Source organism: Callospermophilus lateralis, chromosome 1 (genome assembly GCF_048772815.1).
Source record: "Callospermophilus lateralis isolate mCalLat2 chromosome 1, mCalLat2.hap1, whole genome shotgun sequence".
NCBI lineage: Eukaryota > Metazoa > Chordata > Mammalia > Rodentia > Sciuridae > Callospermophilus > Callospermophilus lateralis.
This window is the reverse complement of record NC_135305.1, coordinates 53527151-53549536: the sequence shown is the minus strand read 5'-3', so window position 1 is coordinate 53549536 and position 22386 is coordinate 53527151. Positions and strand designations below refer to the sequence as shown.

The 22386-nt window shown below is 34.8% G+C and overlaps 1 protein-coding gene across 1 annotated transcript; it reads left to right on the top strand.

Moving 5' to 3' along the window:
- Positions 1 to 356: 356 nt before the first annotated feature.
- Dld (dihydrolipoamide dehydrogenase) lies at positions 357 to 21860 on the top strand. The gene is made up of 14 exons (XM_076834465.2): positions 357 to 498; positions 1923 to 2001; positions 5702 to 5781; positions 6279 to 6347; positions 8754 to 8823; positions 9894 to 9994; positions 10276 to 10419; positions 11020 to 11121; positions 17417 to 17607; positions 18583 to 18753; positions 19289 to 19478; positions 19928 to 20065; positions 20938 to 21027; positions 21123 to 21860. Exons 1-14 carry the CDS (start codon positions 460 to 462, stop codon positions 21186 to 21188), a joined length of 1530 nt encoding a protein of 509 aa, XP_076690580.2. The 5' UTR covers positions 357 to 459; the 3' UTR covers positions 21189 to 21860.
- Positions 21861 to 22386: the final 526 nt, after the last annotated feature.

The following is a 22386-nucleotide window of genomic DNA, read 5'->3' as shown; positions in this document are numbered from 1 at the left end:
TCTCTGGGCCTCATCCAAAAAAGTGAGGCTAGTAGTACCCCACATGTTTATTACAAAGTGAGATAATGCTTATGGAAAGTGCCGAGGAAAGTCTAGCACAACCAACAACTTGTAAACTCGTCAAGCTTTCCTTTTTGCATCCTGTATTGGGCAAACGATAGTTTTATTTGTTTATTTCATTCTCCAAGTATAAAATTGCAAAGCAGCTCCGGACGTTTTGACAGCTTCCTCTAAAATGATAGCGTAACGCTCCGCTGCCACAAAGCACTATGTTTTTTTACGGCAGCTTACGACGCCTAACCTGACAAGAACACCTCGACCCCGCAGGCCAATCGCTCTGCGCCCGGGTGATGACGTAGGCTTCACTAGTGCATGCGCAGGGTGGGGAGACCTTGGAATAGCAGTGGGGCGGCTCAGCGGAGGTGAAAGGATTGGCGAAAAGGAAAGTACGGGGGAAAAATGCAGAGTTGGAGTCGTGTGTACTGCTCCTTGGCCAAGGTGAGAGCCAACTGGCTGGGGTTGAGCTGAGCCTGAAGTACGAAGAGCTCGCTCACAGGACCAGGACGCGGCCTTTCCGATGGTGGTGGGAGAGGCCGGCGCCCTGGCGAGAGTCCTCTCTTGACTCGGGTTTGGCTTGCTGGTCACCGCTGGTTTTCCGATAGCGGCAGCTGAGAGGCGGGCCCGGGCTGTGTACAGTCCCCGCTAGTGTGTGGCGACCAGCGGTCTCACACACTGCATCCCCTGGGCTCAGGGGCGTATGGGTCTCCCATAGGCCTTCACTTTGGCAGGGAAAGTGTAAACCATCCTTCTCACTTTGGCTCTTCATACCTTTTTCGTAGTCCTAATCCTGACCCCCGAGTGGCCTAATTTTCTGCTGTTTAGTAACCTTGGGGTTACCCCAACATATAGCGCTAGAAGATTTCTATGAGGGCCTCTGTGTTTGTAGCTCTGAACTAGTGTCCATTGCCAACCCTCAGGTCCTCCAACAGGCTTGTATTTTTAATTGCATCGGGTTATCGTTTCATTCATATACCAAATACAGCCAAATTGTATGTATCTGGTTCAGAGCTGAGTACTACAAGAACTTAAAGATAATATAGCAATCAAACTTTCAAACCTGAGGTATCTGTGTTCCTGAAAGTAAGTGAAACATGCCGAAAGTCAAGCTTTTTAAAGAGAGGCAGAGCAGTGAGTAAATTCAGAATTGACACTCTTCTTTGCTTTCTTTACTTCAGGTGCAAGAGTTGCCTTGGAATAGAGAATATTACTACATCAGAGTAGATTTTTGTCACTGCCTCCCATTTGCCTCCCATTTGATAGGGGCAGGTGTTGCTCTTTTTAGGAAATGATAGCCTTAGGTTTGTAGAGGTTGACATTAAGATGCAGTTTGTGGAACTACAGTAACTACAGAATAAGAGTACATTTTTAGTGCATTTTCTTGAATACCTTGTCTAATTTGCAGTTCCTAGTTGATGGCTCAAAACACGTAAGTAAATAGGGACTGTATGTACTTGGTAGGGTAGAGTAGGAAACCATAGTTACAAGTAAAATAATTGTTGTAATGCAGATGAATTATTCAAGTCCTTGAATTTGAAATTTCAGCTTTAATTATGGCATTAATGATCCCCAGCACAAAAAATTAGCCATGCTTTCTGAAAAATTAATAATATCACTTTTATTAGGTTCAATATGAAATGATTTGTTGAATATCTGAAATGAAAAATAAGTATAGTAAGCTGGGATTGTGAAAAGTGAAGATGATGACCAACAAAGAGAAATTGATATTACTTCTGTGTGCTAGTAGAAGATACATTGAAAAGCAGTGCTTGATTTATTTGCCCAAAGTTGTTGTACTTTCATAAGTCTTCATTAGTTCTATGATTTGTATTTTACATAATAGAAAAATTTCTCCTCATTTCTAGAGAGGCCATTTCAATCGAATATGCCATGGCCTACAGGGAGTTTCTGCAGTGCCTCTGAGAACTTATGCTGATCAGTCAAGTAAGTACCTAGTACAACAGTACTAGAATTAACTGACAGTTTGTTTGTGTTTTAATGTAAAAGTAGGTGAATATTGAATTATAAGTAATCTGTGCTAGAATTCATTTGTTTATGTATTTATTCACTGAAATGTTTATTGAGCACCTAGAGTCTTTTGGGTGGTGAACAAGGCAAAGCCCTGCTCTTATGAAACTTAATAAGCTGGTAATAAAAGACAAATAATACATAAGTAACAGATAAGTACCGAGGAGGTAATTGAAACTAAAAGCAGTAACTGGAGTAAGACTATTTAAGATAAGGTGTCAGGGAACACCTTTTTGAGCAGATGATGTCTGAGCAGGGCCCTCAGTGGAAAGAGGAGTGAGAGGGTTATTTCTGCAGTGAGAAAGGTCTGAAATGGGAATTAGCTTGTGAGGTTTCAGGAATAGCAAGAATGCTTATGCAGCTTGTGCAGAGACCCTCAGAATGTAAAATCAGAGATGTTGGCAAGGATCATATAATGGAAGCTTTGTAAATCAGGCCAAGTAGTGTGGGTTTGACTCCAAGTATGATGGGAACAACTGAGAGATTTTGAACTGAGGAGCAATTTTCTATATTTGCAATTTAAACAATTAATTGATTTTGCCTACTGGGTAATATTGTGTTGGTTGTTTTAACAATTTAGAATGGTGAAATGATTTTTGGTGTCCTGGATGAAAATCTTTATGGGTTTATCAAAAGCACCTTTTAAAAACTAGCAGGATGTACCTAAAAGGAAGCTGTGGATTATGGAATTTTCTTCTTCATACTTTTAAAACGTGAAGTATATAAATAAAAATTGAGATTTTTTTTTAACTTCCTAATATGGATATTGATTATTTGGAATTATCTGTTTGATCTTTACCGGACTCACCTAATTGGATTATAAGTAAAAAATTATATGTCTTATAAAACCTCATTGTAGAAACTTTTAGCTAGTGGTAATTGTGACAGTCGGTCTCCCTGCATTCTGTGAAATAATTTTATCCTAAATCCTTAAGTATTATCAAACTGTTATTTCAGATGTTTTATTCTTAGAAGAAAGTTTGGGGCAGAGGATTCTAGTCCCAAGTAACCAACAGTGAGTAATTTATTTTAGCTTTGAATAGGTCCAGAAATCTTTTTTAAAAAAATATTAACTTTGGGCTGGGGTTGTGGCTCAGTGGTAGAGTGCTGGCCTAGCATGCAGGAGGCACTGGGTTCGATCTTCAGCACCCCATAAATGTAAAATAAAGATATTGTGTCCACTTAAAACTAAAAAATAAATATTAAAAAAATATTAACTTGATGGTGGGAGGAAAATGTTGGATCCATTATACCCTATGTCTCTTTTGTTAAATGGAAATATTACTTATTATTCTCAACTTATATAAGATAAACTTTAGTTTTTTATTTCTTAAGCATACTTTTCATGGCTAAATCTTTATCTTTGGAGTTATTTAACAAAGATTTATTGCTTTTATATGTGTAGATATTCCTTGAGCAGAAACTTAGGTTTTAATGGAATTATACTAACACTGATAACTTTTTTCTTTTTTTTTGGTACTGGGGATTGAACCTGAGGGCACTTTACCACTGAGCTACATCCCCAGCACTTTTTATTTTGAGTCAGGGTCTTGCTAAGTTGTTCAGGCCCTCTACTCTACTTATCTTTCTACTATTTATTTTTAGTTTTTTTTTTTTAAGTGTTTTATGGATGTACATGATGGTGAAATTTCACTGTGGTATATTCATATAGGTACATAGGAAAGTTAGGTCAGATTCATTCTGCTGTTTTTCCGCCTCATCTCTTCTCCCTCCCCCTTAGTCCCTTTCATCTAGTCCACTGACCTTTTTTTTTTTTTTTTCCCTATTTTGATGTAATTCTATTTTTATATAATTTTTTCTATTTTGATGTAATTTTTTTTTCTAATTTGATGTAATTTCTCTTCTTTTTCTCTCTCAGATTTTGACTTTATTATAATTCTTTCTCTAATTAGATATAAGAACCAGGACCATGCATCATATATATCACAAGAACTTCATGAAATACATGCTCTTAGTATTTGATTTTGGGTAGATGGAACAGATAGACCAGTATAATTCTGTGTATGTAAGCTAACACTTCTGCTGAAGCTTCCTGGGTAAACTGAATGGGATATGAGATTTGAGAAATAGTGACAGAAAAGATGTGAGTGTAACAATTACTAACCTGAACTTTTTCCAGTAAGAGACAGGGAAATCAGTGAAGAGCAAGAGAGTAAGATCTTAGTTAGTCTTTAGCAGGACTAGAACAAGGGTAGCAGTGTAGCAGTATATGGTGTTATGGAGGATGGGAATAATACTGGAGACTGCAAGACTAAAGTTGCATCCCCACAGGCCTACCCCTCCCTTCATTCCCCTCTCCATAAACCAAAGTTCCTTCATTCTTCCCTATTCCGTCGCCCCACTATGGAGCAGCATCTGCCTGTCAGAAAACACTCATCTTTTGTTTTTTTGGGATTGGCTTATTTCACTTAGCATGATATTCTCTAGTTCCATCCATTTTTTAGGGTCTTGACTTATGTTCTCCCTGTCCTTACAATCCTTGGGTTATAGATATCATCCTTATTATTATCCATATGTTACATCAAAGTCCAGAGAGATTAAATAATTTATCCAAAGATTTAGGGCTGATAGAGCTCATATTTGAACCCGGGGTTGTTTTACTTCAAATCTGTTGTTATATTTCTTTTTCTTTATGGATTAGGAGATTGTAGGGTTTTGATCAGAAAGTGAAGTATTACAATTCAGGATTTCAGAGGATGAGCAATTTCAGGTGAGATCATAGAGTGTGAGTGTGGGAGAGTGTGACTGTACACTGGAAATTAAGGCCACTGACAATTAAAAAACATCCTCTTTCAGGTCCCAATGTACATTATTTTGTGTTATGATGCTGTAAATTATATATATTTTTTGTGGTCTTTATTTTGTAGATGGAGGAACAAACATAAAGCAGGTTAAATTACTCACCTAAAGTCATATACCTAGTAATTATAAAGCTCAATTGTTCTTCTCTGGAATTTTAGTTTACGGTGGCTGAAATTAAGGAATGGAATAGTATTAAATAATGGGAAATTTATTATTAGTAGAAATAGCTTGGTTTTGCCTTGCCATTCAGTTGCTAGATGATTTATTTGGCTAGTCAGTTGACCTCTCTGAACCTCTTGTTTCTTCTTTGAAATGTCATATTTATTCCATGCTTATCTTCCTCATCTTACAGAAAGTCGAAGTCACTTGGCCATGATCAGACATTAGTAAGTGGCAGAGCAGAAGTTTGAAGTATTATTTCAGATTCCAAAGATAGTCTCTTTCCTTTATATAGACTTATCTTCCAGTGTTCTAAATTCCTGTCAGTTATCATTAAGGAAAACTACAGAATTTAGCAAGGTCACTGGATACCAGTAATATTATAGTTGTATTTTCATGTGCTATAATAAATAATTGAAAATAAAAATGAAATTTAAAATTAAAAAATGAAAATTTTAATTTGTGCCATATTTAGTAGGATCAAAGAATGTCAAGTTAATAGGAATATTGTTTAGAAAATGCTGGTTATTGGCACTTTCTTGGAGATTTAAATCTTGGGTTTTTTTTTTTTAATAGCACCTTTTGGTAAGTATTAAGCAACTTACTATTTTACATCAATTTTCTTTTATTATAGTTGATGCTGATGTAACAGTGATAGGTTCTGGTCCTGGAGGATATGTTGCTGCCATTAAAGCTGCCCAGTTAGGCTTTAAGGTAAGATTAAACTAGATGTTGATTTGCTTTCAAACAAAAGCAAACAGGACAGGTAGATCATATTCACAAAATACTTTGCAGGTAGAAACATAATAAATAATTTCTTAACTCTATAGATTATTTGTAACCCTGAGACTGATAGAGGGTTTATTTGGTTGTAGTATTCTGAAGGAATTGAAAGTAAGACCCTTCGTTTTTCCTTTCCTCCTGAAACTTTTCACTTGAGCTTCTAATCACATTTTAGAAGATACAGTGATAGAAGTAAAAGCATATATATGGTAATGTTAAAAAAAATACCTTTTAGAGTAATTCATTTTGAAGCTAACTTGTGTTTTTTTATTCAAATGATGAATTTTAAAGTTATCTATGTGTTAGTCCCTGAAAAATAGTTCAAATAGATTGTTTTGCAGAACAATTAAGACAGATGCATTTAGAATTTTGGTGAACTGAAACTTTGCAAATTTCATGCAGTTAACTGATATTTTCTTTGGTTGTAGACAGTGTGCATTGAGAAAAATGAAACACTTGGTGGAACTTGCTTGAATGTTGGTTGTATTCCTTCTAAGGTGAGCGTGTATTTTGAATAGTGCAGAGATGTTTTTTTCATTGGCCACAAAATATAAGGATGTATTGAGACTAGATTATTAGACTAGATTATTGAGACTAGATTATTATTATTATTACTAATAATAGCTTAATACAGTTATTATTAGATAATAATTTAATAATTAATATTATTAATAATAACTTAATACTTACTGGGGTCATTTACTTCTTACTAACTTAATACAGTTAATAAAAAGTAAATGACCCAAGTAAGATTACGAAAGACACATTGTTTTCTTTGTAAAACAGTGCTATCACCAGCCTGCCACTCATTCCTGAAATAGCTTTTTCTATGAATACCTAATCTTTCCATTTAAAATCTGATGATCCATTTTCTTTTTCTTCATAGTTTTCTTTTCTAATGAAGCAGATAATGAATAGTAAATCCTATTAGGTCCTTATGTATGTAAATATGACTGCCTTTTTCTTTTTTTATTTAATTATTTTACAATAGAATGCATTTTGACATATTGTACACAAATGGAGCACAATTTCTCATTCTTCTGGCTGTACATAGTGCAGAGTAGTGTAATCATACATGTAAATAGGGTTATAATTTCTGTCTCATTCTACTATCCTTCCCATCCCAACAGTCCCACCCCTCCCCTCATTCCCTCTACACAAACCAAAGTTCCTTCATTCTTTCCTATACTCCTGCCACACTATGGATCAGCATCTGCTTATCCGGGAAAACATTTGGTTTTTGTTTTTTGGGGATTGGCTTATTTCACTTAGCATGGTATTCTCTAGTTCCATCCATTTACCTGCAAATGCCATAATTTCATTCTTCTTTAAGGCTGAGTAATAGTCCGTTTGTGTATATATATATACATTTTCTTTATCTATTATCTGTTGAAGGGCATCTAGATTGGTTCCATAGTTTAGCTGTTGAGAATTGAGCTGCTGTAAACATTGATGTGGCTGTGTCACTGATATATGCTGATTTTAAATCCTTTGGGTATAAACTGAGAAGTAAGATAGCTGAGTCAAATGGTGGATCCATTCCAAGTTTTCTGAGGTATCTCCATACTGCTTGCATCAATTTCATCCTTGCCAGCACTTATAATTGCGTGTATTCTTTTTTTAAAAAATATTTTTAGTTATACATGGACACAGTATTTTTATTTTGTTTATTTATTTTTATGTGGTGCTAAGGATCGAACCCAGTGCCTCACATGTATGAGGCAAGTGCTCTGCCACTGAGCCAAAACCCCAGCCCATTGGTTGTATTCTTGATAATGGCCATTCTGACTGAAGTGAGCTGAAATCTTAGCATAGTTTTGATTTGCATTCCTCTAATTGCTAGAGATAATGAACTTTTTAAAATATGTTTGTCGATCAATTGTATTTCTTTTTCTGTGAAATATCTGTTCAGTTCCTTAACTCATTTATTGATTGGGTTATTTGTTTATATAATGTAAGTTTTTTGAGTTCTTTATATATCCCTGGAGATTAGTGCTCTATCTGAGGTGCGTGTGGTAAAGATTTTTTTCCCATTCTGTAGGCTCTCTCATCATGTTATTGATTGTTTCCTGTACTGAGAAGAAGCTTTTTAGTTTGAATCCATCCCACTTATTGAATCTTGATTTTACTTCTTGCGCTTTAGGAGTCTTGTTCAGGAAGTCAGGTCCTAAGCCAACATGATGAAGATTTGGGCCTACTTTTTCTTCTGTTATACACAGGGTCTCTGTTCTAGTGTCTAACTAGGTCTTTGATTAACTTTGAGTTGATTTTTGTGCAGGGTGAGAAATAGGGGGTTTAATTACATTTGCTACATATGGATTTCCAGTTTTCCCAGTACCATTTGTTGAATACGCTATTTTTTCTTCAGTCTGTGTTTTTGGTGCCTTTGTCTAGTATGAGATAACCGTATTTAATATGGGTTTGTCTCTGTGTCTTATGTTTTGTACCATTGGTCTGCATATCTATTTTGGTACCAATACTATGTCATTTTTGTTACTGTTGCTCTGCAGTATAGTTTAAGGTCTGGTATTGTGATGCCTCCTGCTTCACTTTTCTTCCTGAGGATTGCTTTGGCTATTCTGGGTCTCTTATTTTTCCAAATGAATTTCATGATTGTTTTTTTCTAGTTCTATGAAGAATGAACATGACTGCCTTTTTTATCTGCCATGTAGAGGCATGTTCTTACACTTGTGCTTTTAAAGAAAGTAGTTTTTTTGTTTTCCGTTCTTGTTGGTTGAATTTTTTATGTCATTATTATTTGTCTTAGATTAATTACATAAGAAGATAATGTGAACTGGTGTAGTCTTATGTACTAGTACATAAGACATGTAGAGAACCTCATTTCATAAGTGCTTTTTGATTGTAGAGAGTAATTGATAATTTTGTCTTGTTGCTTTTTTTAGGCATTGTTGAATAATTCTCACTATTATCATATGGCCCATGGAAAAGATTTTGCATCTCGGGGAATTGAAAGTAAGTATACTTTTTATATTTAGCAGCATTTTGGGGCATACTTGATTCTTCTTGCTAAATACTTTTATATGGCTAGTATTTGTGAATAGATGTTTAATGAGGGAAGAGGAAGATAACAAATCTTAAAAATGTAGAGATTTACTTAAGATTATTTAGATCCAGATTTTTTTCCATGGTATCTTTTTTTCCTTTGCAGACTTTTGCCAGATGTCTACTAATTTTGTTGTAAATTCTTATTTTTCATTTCCCTAACATCTTGAGAACCTGGGGAAACTGGATTCCTGAGTTTGGTGAACAGATAAAGGAGGGAAGGCTTCCTCAAATTGTTGTAGTAGAAAGGGCCAAGGAGATAGAGAGGGATGAGGCATAGTAGAATAAAAGGAGGATATTTTGTAACAATTGAATTTGATGGGTCTTCTTCCATACTTTTTGGGGTTGTTTTCCCCCTTTCTTTCTAGTTATTGTTATCCCCCTGAAGTTTTCTAGGAAAGACCTAAATATACCTTGAGTTATTAACTTGTCCTTCATTTTTTCCTTTTTTTTTTTTTTTGAGAGAGAGAGAGAGAGAGAGAGAGAATTTTTTTAATATTTATTTTTTAGTTATCGGCGGACACAACATCTTTTGTTTGTATGTGGTGCTGAGGATCGAACCTGGGCTGCACGCATCCCAGGCGAGCACGCTACCACTTGAGCCACATCCCCAGCCCTCATTTTTTCCTTTATAGCAGTAGGTTTCTGAGAGAAAGGACCGTATGTAGGCAATCACTGACTATAGAGGTGTTGTATATATGCTAAAAAACAAATATATTACTCATATTTTATTTTGCACTGCATTTTTACCTCCGATATACATAGTACAATGTTTAATAAGCTCTGTTATTGTGATATGATATGTTGGCTTTTGTCTTCTGTGATTTTTAAGCTAGCTATTAGATTTAAAAATTTTAATTCTGATTTTTATGCAGTTCTATCAGCATTAAACCAATTTTTCAGACCTTGATTAGTAAAATATACCACACATTGCTTCAAGAATTTAGCTGTAGACTTAAGGTTTATTTAACAAATTACAGTGTCTGAAGTTCGCTTGAATTTAGAGAAGATGATGGAGCAGAAGAATACTGCAGTAAAAGCTTTAACAGGTGGAATTGCCCACTTATTCAAACAAAATAAGGTTGGTGTTCATCTTGTAGATTTCTGTTTAATTTTATATGCACATTAAACATTATACATTAAGTTAATACAGTGGTGTTATTCGAACTTGCCTACTGGGGGATATTTGCTTAATTTAAAGACAGTAATAACCAGAAATAGATTTCCCTGACATGTACAACAATTTTTTAAAGTACAGAAGCATTTTGTATTTTAAATTAATTACTGAATATTTTTTTCCTGTTACTCATGTTTGTAAGAAAAAATCATTTTAAGCTTTGTGAATTTATAAACATTATAAAGGTTATTCACGTCAATGGATATGGAAAGATAACTGGCAAGAATCAGGTCACAGCTACGAAAGCCGATGGCAGCACTCAGGTTGTTGATACAAAGAACATTCTTATAGCTACAGGTTCAGAAGTTACTCCTTTTCCTGGAATCACGGTATGCTTTATAAATTTACACCTGTTGTACCCTTTCTGTAGAAATAAGTTTTATAAGTTACGCTCAGCGGTCTAAGCTTGTAATCCCAGCTACTTGGCTGAGGGAGGAGAATTGGAAGTTCAAGGCCATTCTCCTTAGCAAGACCCTGTCAAAATAAAAATAAGAAGATCTGAGAATGTAACTCAGTGTAGAGTGCCCCTGAGTTCAATTCCCAGTTTACTTTACTTTATCTAATTTATGAATTTTTTGAATGAGAGATTTCTGGCTGAAATATATTTTTTGACAATCATTAGGATTTATAAAGTTACTTATCTTACTTATTCTGCAGTGAATTTGACCAGATAACATAACATTTTATATTAAGATATATAGGAGTTCAATCTAAAGCTAAAATTCTTTTTGTTTTGGAATGCTAAATAGTAAGATTTAAGGTTAGCATTTTTAATGTAATTTGATGAAATTGGTCATATAGAAGTCATAGATACTTCAAAAAAAGCTCTTAATTTTTTCAGTGATTTTTATGGAATGAGATAGCAGTTTATAAATTATTGTATTTTTTCCAAGAAATTTTGATTGTGTCTTTTGCTTTTCTTATTATAGATTGATGAAGATACAATAGTGTCATCTACAGGTGCTTTATCTTTAAAAAAAGTTCCAGAAAAGATGGTTGTTATTGGTGCAGGAGTAATTGGTGTAGAATTGGTAAGTGGTGTCTTTCTCTTACTACCTCCATGGAGTTGGATTTAAAGCCCCTGTTTTATTCTTGTATAAGCCTATTAGTGTTGAGTTTTGCTTAAACACTTCTAGTAATAATGAATATACTTTTTCTTCTGAGACACCCTATTTAGATCATTAATAATTAGAACATTCTCCTATATTTTATAGTCAGCTTCTCTGTTTCTTCCACCCTTTCTATTCCTTGAAGATAATCTAATTTTTTGGGGGGTGGGGATGGGGGAAGGGTACTGGGATTGAACTCAGGGCAGTAGCCACTGAGCCATATTCCCAGCTCAATTTTTTTATTTTATTTAAGACACAGGGTCTCAGTGAGTTGCCTAGATCCTCACTTTTTGCCGAGGCTGGCTTTGAACTTGTGATCTGCCTGCCTCAGCCTCTTGAGCCGCTGGATTAGAGGCCCATGGCTAATTCTTTTTTAATTTGACAGCCCTAGATGCTAAAAGATGTCTATTATTCTGAGCAAAATTGCATTCCAGTTGAAGACTATGCTTCTTACACATCCTTCCTGCCCTGGCTCTTTGCTCCCTCCTAATTTATGTTTTATAATTATTAGACAACTTGGAGTTCTCTGAGCACCATGCTGTTTCATACCTTCTGCTTGTTTCATAACTTCACCCTTTCTGTCCATCTGGCAACTTTCCACATATTTCCAGTGACCTTTTCCCTTCATTTTAGGTATCCTCTTCTAGGACCATTGTACTTTTCATCACCAAGAATTGCTCTGTTTCTGAAATCATAAATTCAGACATTTTATTCTGTAACCACAATCTTCTTTATTTTTGCTCAGTTACTCTCAGTGTACTTTATACTCCATATTTTCTATTCCAGAAATCCTGTATGTTTTTGCCATTTGCTTTTTCCTGTCATGAATGCTTTCTTTATCAGTTTACATAGTCTATCACTTTAACCACTCTCTTATATGGTGTCACTTGCCTCAGTGGTTCTGTTATATTGCTTGGCAGAAATAGTTTAATTCAACTCTTGTTGTATGCAGCTGTATGACTTTTTAATGCTATTCCCATTGTTTTTTCTGGAGAAAGGTAAATCCTATGGATTCATGCCTATATAAATTCTTTGGTCACAAACCTTAACAGGTTCTTCAGCCTGGGTAACCACCCATAACTCCCCCCACTGGTACACTGTCCTGATCTTGGAGTGGCTGTTTTCTTTCTCACTTTTTTCATACCTCTGCTAGTACATTGTCTTTTGCCTGCAGATCTCCTTTTCTCCTAAAGAACACATTAAAGAGAAACCATGAGATGACAACTCCCTCCCCTTGGGATGACAACTTCCTCCCCTTGATGCCCCACATTTGAAAATGACCTTACTAGCTGTTTTTGCAACTATCCTTTTGCTCTCCTTCTTGTTACTATGGAAATGCTGTTTTCTCTGTGATTAATACCTTCACCTGAGCTTGGTAGCACATCATTTTTTTCCTTCTCAGGAGCTTGGTTTTATGATTTTTATTCTTTCTTGTATTTTTCAGTTTTTCAACTCTTTCCTGCTCCTTCTCCCTTTTCATTTATAGTTGAGCTTGCCTCTACATGTGTATATATATATGTGTGTGTATATATATATATATATATATATATATATATATATACACCCCTCCACACATGCTCAGGTGCATCCATGCTTGCAAAGATAGGCTTACGTACATATAAATAAGCCTTCTCTTGATCTCAGACCTTTCAGCTAATTTTCCTCTCACCTTTTCACTACCACAGTTGTTGAAAGAGTTGTCTCTGCTCTTTTTTATCAGCTCCCACACATCCCTCAGTTCATGGTATCAATAGATTGCTTCTGATAAGGACATGACTAGATTTATTGCTCAGTCCAGTGGACTACTGTTTTGCAGCAGTCAGCGTTGTGATTTCTTGTCTTTAAAACTCTCTAGCTTCTCTGTTTCTGTATTCTGCTGATTTTATATCTATCCTTTGAGTTGACTTCATCTGTACCTTTCCTTTCTTGCTGTCCCTTTAATTGTAATACTCTTTCCAGGTTTTCTCCTAGACTCTTTTTGTCTTTCACAGAATATTACTCTCACTCTAGTTATAATATCTGTAACCTAATCCTCTCTCCTTGCCTCTAGACGTTCATATCTGAATGTACCAACGTCTCCATTTGTGTATGTAACAAGCACTCTGTTAAGTAAATGTAATTTCACCTTCCTGTGCCCATTCTCCCTCTTCACCCCAAATAAATCCAAATCTGTTTCTCTTCTAACATTTCTACCTCAATAAATGGTACTGCCATCCATATAGAGGTAAGCAGGAAGATTAGAATTATACATTGATTTCTCCCCTGCCTTTGTGTCCTGCATTTTCTTAGGTTTTTCTAGTCTTTTCTCATCATAGTAGCTAGGGTGATCTTTCTCTAACACAAATTTAATCATGTCCCTTCCCTGCTTGAAATTTTTCAGTGACTTCCTATTGTTATTAGGACAAATCCAAATTTGATGTGGTTTAAAAATGATCTGGCACTGGCTTATATCTCTAGCTTTATTAGCACCTTTCCCTCTCAAGCTGTGTTCTGGGTCTATCTGTGTATCAGTTCCTGAATACACCTTGATCTCTCTCTATTGGTAGACCTTCCTTCTGTTTGGGATACTCCTTACCAGTCCTTGCATTCTTGTAAGCCCTGCCTTTATTACCCCAGAGTTCTGGGGTGCTCTTGCTGGATGTTCCATTGCACCCAGAAGGTCAGTTTTTTATTTATCTCACTTTCTTGATACTGCTTGTTTCCTATCATTTCATTAAATCTTAAATTCCAGGGGGCAGATATCAGGACTGTTTCATTCACTGTATATCTTTAGAACCAAACACCGTAGCCAATATATAATAAGTACTCCTGTATTAGTTTTTGTTATTGCTCAATAAATATTTGTTGATAAATAAATATCTTTCAAAAGTCAGCATTGTCTCACTTGTGAGCTTTAGGGGGATTACCTCTCACCAAACCATAAAATCTTAGGTCATTTTCAGACATTCTGACACAATGTTTTAGATGTTTTTTTATTGTATTGAATTAGTTTTCACATCTTTTTAAAAACTTAGGGAATTTACTGTATAGTCATATCTCTTTCCTTTTTCATAAAGATTTTTATATGACTGTATTTTTATTTTTTACGGTTTGCCTGCCTGCTTTGGTTTTGGTGGTGGAGACCATAGGATTTAGAGGGCTGGAAATGTAAATCAGTGGTAGAGCACTCCCCTAAAATGGGTTCAATTCCTAGCATGTCAAGTGAAAAAAATTCCCAGTTCTCTAAGTTTTGTTAGGCATTGTGGCACATGCTTGTAATCCTAGCAACTCAGGAGGCTGAGGCAGGAGGATCCCAAGTTCAGGGCCAGCCTCAGCAGTTTAGTGAGGCCTTAAGCAATTAGTGAGACCCTGTCTGAAAATAAAAAGGGGCGTGGATGTAGCTCAGTGGTCAAGTGCCCTTGGGTTCAATCCCCAGAACTCCCTACCCTGCCCCACATTCCCTACCCCACAAGAAAAAGAGAACATAGGTTTTGGAATAGTACATATTTAAATTTGAATTTCAGCTCTGCTTTTTATTGACTTTGTGTTCTTGTTAAATTAATAAGCCTCTCTGAACTAGTTCTTCATAATGGTGATACAAATCCTATGTAGCTTATAGGATTATTGTCAGGTTTTAATAAAGTGACACATTTAAAACAATGCCTGGCATGTAATAAGCTCTATAAATAAATGATGGATATTATTGGAGTTTTGGAATCAGTTTAGGATAGATGAACTTATCTGTGTTTATCATTCCCTACTTGAGTGATACTACTCCAAGATAATGCTGCTTACTCTTTCCACACTCCTACTATTTCTTATTATTCTAATTTAGTTTCAGAAGAGTGCTGTTGCATTTAAACAACTTTATTGAGATCTAATTTACATATTGTATAATTCTCCCATTTAAAGGGTTTGATTTGGTGGTTTTAGTTCAGAGTTCACAGTTGTATAGTTATCACATTGCATAGCTAGAACATTTTCCTCACCTGAGGGAAAAAAAAAAAACAGGTGCCCATTGGCAGTCATTTATCCATTTCTCCCTTCCTGGAAACTCATCTACATTCTATGTCTATAGATTTCCTAATCTGGATATTCTTATCAGTGGAATCATACAATATGTAGCATTTTGTGTATGGATTCTTTCACTTAACATAATGTTCTGAAAATTCATTCAAGTTGTAGCATGCTGTCTATACTAATATCTTTTTATAACTGAATAATATTCCATTCTATGGATATTATACATTTTGTTACCTATATTCATCAATTGATAGACATTTAGGTTGTTTCTCTTGAAGGACTATCATGAATAACAGTGCTATAAATATTCATGGATAAGTTTTTATGTAGTTGTGTTTTCATTTCTAATGGTTATGTACCTAAGAGTGTGATTGTTCAGTCACATAATAATTCTGTGTATTTTTTTAATACCTTCCAAAATGGTGACTGCATCATGACCAGTGATTCATGTTTCAATTTCTCTTTTTCCTCACTAATACTTAGTACTGTCCATATATTTTTTTTGGACCAAGGATTGAACCCCGGGGTGTTCAACCACTGAACCACATCTCCAGCCCTGTTTATTTTTTTATTTTTAGACAGGTTCTCACTAAGTTGCTTAGGGCCTTGCTAAATTTCTGAGGGTAGCTGTTCATATGGGATCCTCCTTCCTCACCCTCCCAAGCTACTGGGATTACAGGTATGCGCCTCTGCGCCCTGCTCTTAGTGTGGTTTTAATTTACATTTTTCTAGTGACTTGTAGTCTTGAGAGTTTATGTTTGTGCATAATTGCATCTGTTTTCATCTTTGATGAAAGTGTCTGTTCCAGTATTTTGTGTGTTTTTTATTGGTGCATTTTTTTTTTCCAATTGAGTTTGGAGAGTTCCTTGTGTATTCTATATCTAAATCCTTTATCACATAGATTTTTTGCAATATTTTGCAGATCTTAGCAAAAGTCTGGCTTTTGCTTTTGTGTTCTTAATATTTCTAAGTTTTTAATTTTGATGAAGTCCCATTTATCTTTTGCTTGTTTGTCTTATGGATTGTGCTTTTAGATCTAAGATTGTCTTCTGTGTTTTCTTCTAGAAGTTTTATATTCTTGGGTTTTAGGTTCAGGATGCATTTTAAGTTAATCTTTGTATAGTCTCACTGTTGGATTTTTAGTGACTGTGTATTGCCTCTTTTTAACCCAGCTCTCACCTCAAAATTTTATGAAATTTGTAAAATGAATGTACGAACCTAATTGAAAGAGTAAATTTTTAGCTAATTTTAAATTAAATCACTAGGTGATTTTGTTCCTCCATTTTTTTTTATTGGTGCATCATAGTTGTACATAATGATGGGATTTGTTGTCACATTAGTACATGCACACAATATAGCAATATAATTTGGCCAATATTATTCTTCATACTAGGTGATTTTTTTAATATAATTTTGTGCAAAGGGTATGTTCTTTGTTTATCATACTTTATTATTTAATGCTATAAAATGACATTCATCTTGCTTGTCATGTGTATATTATGCAGTTGTTCAGAAGTTATGCTAATTGTTAAAATATGGTTAAAATAAAAAAACAGTGTTCAGCCAGGTGCACATTGGTGCACATCTATAATCTCAGCAACTTGGGAAGCTGAGACAGGATAATTGCAAGTTCAAAGTGAACCTCAGAATTTAGCAAGGCCCTAAGCAACTTAGTGAGACCCTGTCTGAGCACTTAAAAAGCGGACTGGGGATGTGGCTTAGTGGTTAAGCATTCCTGGGTTCAATCTCCAATATCAATCAAACAAACAAACAAACAAAAACACTATTCAGCTGAAATTATACTTTGAATAAAATTAGCATTTCCATTGTTGATAAAATATGAAGCCAGTTTAATATTTTGATTCTTATTTTCTACTTTTTCTTTAGAACACTTTACTGTCCCTTAGCATCAATTTTACTTGTTAATTCCCCTGCCATAATATAAGGGCCCCAAGGGCAGGAATTTGGTGGGTTTTGGTCATTAATATATGCCTAGCATATAAAAGCATATGTAGTACATAGTTAGTGCTTAATAAATTTTGAGTGAATAAGTGAATATATGAAGTTATACCCATTTACTTCAGAGTTCATTTTAAACCTCTTTCTAATAAAAGTATTAGCAAGAGAAGAAACTGTCTTAAGTAAATTATTTAAGATGATTCAATAAACATTTGCTATGGAAATCTTTATCTTTTTTTAAAATTGTTATTTGTAGGGTTCAGTTTGGCAACGACTAGGTGCAGATGTGACAGCAGTTGAATTTTTGGGTCATGTTGGTGGAGTCGGAATTGATATGGAGGTATCTAAAAACTTTCAACGCATTCTTCAAAAGCAAGGATTTAAATTTAAATTGAATACAAAAGTTACTGGTGCTACCAAAAAGTCAGATGGAAAAATTGATGTTTCGTAAGTATAGTACATTTATTTTTGACATATCATCCTTGTCACCTTAAGAAACACTAGATCAGCTTAATAAATGTATTGGGTTTCTATAACATAAGATGATTTTATTGCTTATTGTGTGACTCAGTATTATCTATCAACTTAGTGCACTGAAATTCATGATTTAGTTCGTGTTAGACAAAATTAACCAATGTTCTTATTGTAATATTCCTTTTCTTAATTTGTGTTCACAATAAGTTTTTAAAGTTCCCATTGTTTAGTAAAATTAATATAGTATTTTTAGGCAGAAATCAATGATATTAGATTGCTTACTGTGTCTGTGTTCTACTTATTAAATACTTAAATAATTTAGTGAAATAACTGAAGTCAGTTATGCAGCTGGTGAGTGGCAGAAATAGTTCTTAACTGATTCTAAGATTTTTTTTTTTTGCTTTTTTGTTTTGTTTTGTGTTGCTTGGAATGGAACCCTAGGCCTTAAAAACCCTAGGCAATCAATCACATTACCACTGAGCCTGATCCACAGCCCCCCACCCTTGAGACCTGTGGTTTTTCTTTTTGGATGTTACTAGGGATTGAACCCAAGGGTACTTTACCACTGAGTGACATTCTAGTTCTTTTTATTTTTTGAGACAGAGTTTTGCTAAATTGCCAAGGGTCTTACTCAGTTGCTGGGGCTGGCTTTGAATTTGGCTACTTTGCCTCACTTCCCAAATAGCTGGGGTGTGCCACTGTGCCTCCTACTGAGGACTCTATTTTTAACTAGTATATTACATTGCCTGTTTTTATTAGAGTTTAACGATAAAACTCTAGAGGATGTATACATTTTTCCCATTGCCTGACTCAGTTTGCTTATAATGAAGTAAACTTAACATTATTAGAAATTTCATCAAGCTTTGAGAAGTCTTTGATTTTAAATTTCTTACTATCACCCATCTTTATAAATGTGTGTTTAACAGTTATACACTGTTTATTGTTTAGTATTGAAGCTGCTTCTGGTGGTAAAGCTGAAGTTATCACTTGTGATGTACTCTTGGTTTGCATTGGTCGACGACCCTTTACTCAGAATTTGGGACTAGAAGACCTTGGAATTGAATTAGATCCTAGAGGTAGAATTCCAGTCAATACCAGATTCCAAACCAAAATACCAAAGTAAGTTGGGTAATTATTTACATTTTCAGTTCATGTGTATATGTATGTATTTTTTTCTTTTATTTGGATACAGGGTTTGTGTTGTTGAGGCGGGTCTTGAATTCCTGAGCTGGCTCAAGTGATCCTCTTAACTCAGCCTCTCAGATGCTGGGCATTTACAGTAATTTTAAAGTTTATTTCAAACACTGTTTTAAAAATAAGACTTTTGTTATATTTAAAAAAATGTATCCACTTGGGGGAAGAACAGTGTACTTAGAAGATGTAAAATAAAAAAGAACTCAGTGAATTTTTCCCATTGCTTATAGTTGAAGAACTGTATTTGATATGTGTTTTGGTGACTTACTAACTAGAAGTGCAGTTATTTATTTCTTCATTCATTCACTTATTATTATGCTGGGGATAGAACCCAGGGTCTCACACACGTGAGGCACTGAGCTACACCCCCAGCCCTAGAAACATTTTTGTTAACATGGTGTAACTGGTGAAGAGTATCCTTGATTTCAGAAGTTCACTGTTTCTTTTGATCTCTTGGTAGTATCTATGCTATTGGTGATGTGGTTGCTGGTCCAATGCTGGCTCACAAAGCAGAAGATGAAGGCATTATCTGTGTTGAAGGAATGGCTGGTGGTGCTGTGCACATTGACTACAATTGTGTGCCATCAGTGATTTACACTCACCCCGAAGTTGCGTGGGTTGGCAAGTCAGAGGAGCAGTTGAAGGAAGAGGTAATTCTGAACATGGGCAGTTTTATTTCAGTGTTTGAATTGATCTAATGACACTGGTGACTGATAAACTATTAATGCAATACTAGATGCTTTTTTAGTAATTGTGGAGAACATTAGATTTTATGTATTTTTTCCTTTGTTGGCATCAAAAAGAGCTCATTCACTCTTTAGGTTTATCAGTAGTAATAGAGGAAAGAATAAGCTGCCTATACTAAAAAACTAATAATTTCAGAGCTTTTATATTTGACTTGAAATAGATGGACATACATTTATATTTGCTTGCATTTATACCCAAAATAGATTTCATTAACACGCTTTTTGGTCTTTCTGTATGCTTTCTGGACAACTGCCTTCTTGGGATTTGTTTTTTGTACAAATAGTAGATGATTTCAGTAATGGAGATGAATTTTTTCAGTGCTTATGTAAGTTCTCATTTTTTGTCTCACCAGGGTATTGAGTATAAAGTTGGAAAATTTCCCTTTGCTGCTAATAGCAGAGCTAAGACAAATGCTGACACAGATGGCATGGTGAAGATTCTTGGGCAGAAATCAACAGACCGAGTACTGGGAGCACATATTCTAGGACCAGTGAGTATTGTAAAAATAGAAATTCCATTGAGAATCTTGGAAAGCATTGCTATTTTACAGGTTAATTTTAAACCACCTGGTATTTACATTCTGATGTTATCAACAAAAGTTTGAATAAGGCTTCTGAGCATCATTTCTACCAGGGTACCAACAGCATTCTCACAGTCTTGATATTGTAGTATATCATCTATACTACAGCTAAATCATCCTTTTAAAACATATACTACACACCATATCCCTGCTTAAAACCCTCCAGTGGTGCTTTTAAACTTCAAACTGTTAAAGATGAGCCCTCACTGAATCTAGCCTTACTCTGCTCACCTTTCTGACCTCGTCTCTCTGTTCATTCTGTCTATGCTCATTAATTTTTTACCACATCAGTCTTATTTTTATAATAGGCCTTTGTGCTTGTAGGATCTTCTGCCTAGAATGCTCTGCCTCCAGATTTTGGCATGGGTGATTGTTGTTATTCCCTCCTAAGGGAAGCCTTCACTCAGTCTACAGTGTATTCTTCCCCTAGGTATCTGTTGTAACAATATATGATATTTGAGTGCTTTCTATGTTGCTTTTCCTAAGTATATACATTAATCTTATTTCATTTTTATAATAGGCTTGTGAGATAGGTGCTATTATTGAAGTGAAGAAATTAAATGAAGCACATAGAGCCAATGAGTGGTTGAGGTAGTGAGTGAAGAGATTTGAATCCATCTGGCTTCAGAGCCCAAACTCTTCTGTGTCACCTTTTCCTGAATTTTCCTCAGTTGCCATAATGGCAAACAAGACTTAAAATTCTATTCTCTTAATAATTGCTATCCTATTAGCACACAGTTGTTTTCCCTCAAAGCAAAATTACTTTTTGGCTTATTTTAAAGGGTGCTGGAGAAATGGTAAATGAAGCTGCTCTGGCTTTGGAATATGGAGCCTCCTGTGAAGATATAGCTAGAGTCTGCCATGCACATCCGGTAATTATTAATAACACACAGAATTATGGGCTACCTAAACTTTCTTCTGACCCACAAATATGTGATTTTTTAATTTTACATTTTTTCCCTTGCAGACCTTATCAGAAGCTTTTAGAGAAGCAAACCTGGCTGCATCATTTGGCAAATCAATCAATTTTTAAATTAGAAGATATATTTTCTGAAATCTCCTGGAAGCTTTTGTAGAGGTCACAGGATATGCTCACAGTTCCAACCATTTCTAGGACTGAATTATGAAACTTTTGGAAGGAATTTAATAGGCTTGGAAAGAATGGAATAGTCTATATTTTGAAATATTTTGTTTCAATGCATTGCTATGCAGGACAAAAAGCTATTAATAATAGAATCCTGCAAAGTTTTCATCCACCCATATTTTCATGCTACTTATGAAAGGCTCAACCTCCTTGAATTAATGTTAAGTGGCTTTTATCTAATTCAGTAAAGTTGGATTTACTTTTCACAAGGATGGAGCCTGGAGTATGGTTTGTCAGCAGCTGTGTTTGAAAGAAGGTGATCAAGTTATTTTAAATTTGGTTTTCATATTGGAAACAAATCACTTATTAGAACAATATTAAAATATATATGAACTGAACTCATGTAAATAAAGTGACTATCTCTTCCATTTCAAACTCTTAAAATTCTTGCAATTTAGGGATAGAATTTATGTATTTCAGGGATTTTTAAAGGTTCCATTGAAGCTTACAAATCTGTTACAGTTACTCAAGAGTCTTATCTACAGAACTCAAATATTAAATGGAGACTCAAATGTATTATAGTAAGGAATGAAGATACCAAAATAAATGTCTTAATATTCACTTACTGGTTATTCTAAGTGCATGTTGAGATGGTCCTGATTCATTCATGACTACATCTGGTGTATATTTTATTTATTACTTTTATAGTTCTGAATATCTCTTTTTCATATTGTACAACATTAAGTACATCATTTAAAGTCATTTCTCTTTCATCTGCTTTACAGATACCTAGTAAATGTTTAATATATACTTTTGGAGAAATACAACATAAAGGATCTTAACTTGCTGTCTTTTTCTATGTCATTTTCCTTGGCTGAGAAAACGATCATTTCTTTAAAGAGTTATAAAGTTGCATTTACTGATAAGATAAATAACCATTTTAAATACTTAAGGCCAAGTACTAAATGCTAAATAGGCTTTTCCATGTTATAACTAAATTTGAAAATCATTTCAGGTTCCTTAAGTTTCCATATTTGGTATAGATTGCAGAGACTTCTAAAAAGGAACATAAAAATTTAAAATATTAGCAATAGGCAAACTAGATATTCACTGGATGCAATCTGAAGGTTATAGTTTTAAGGAAAGT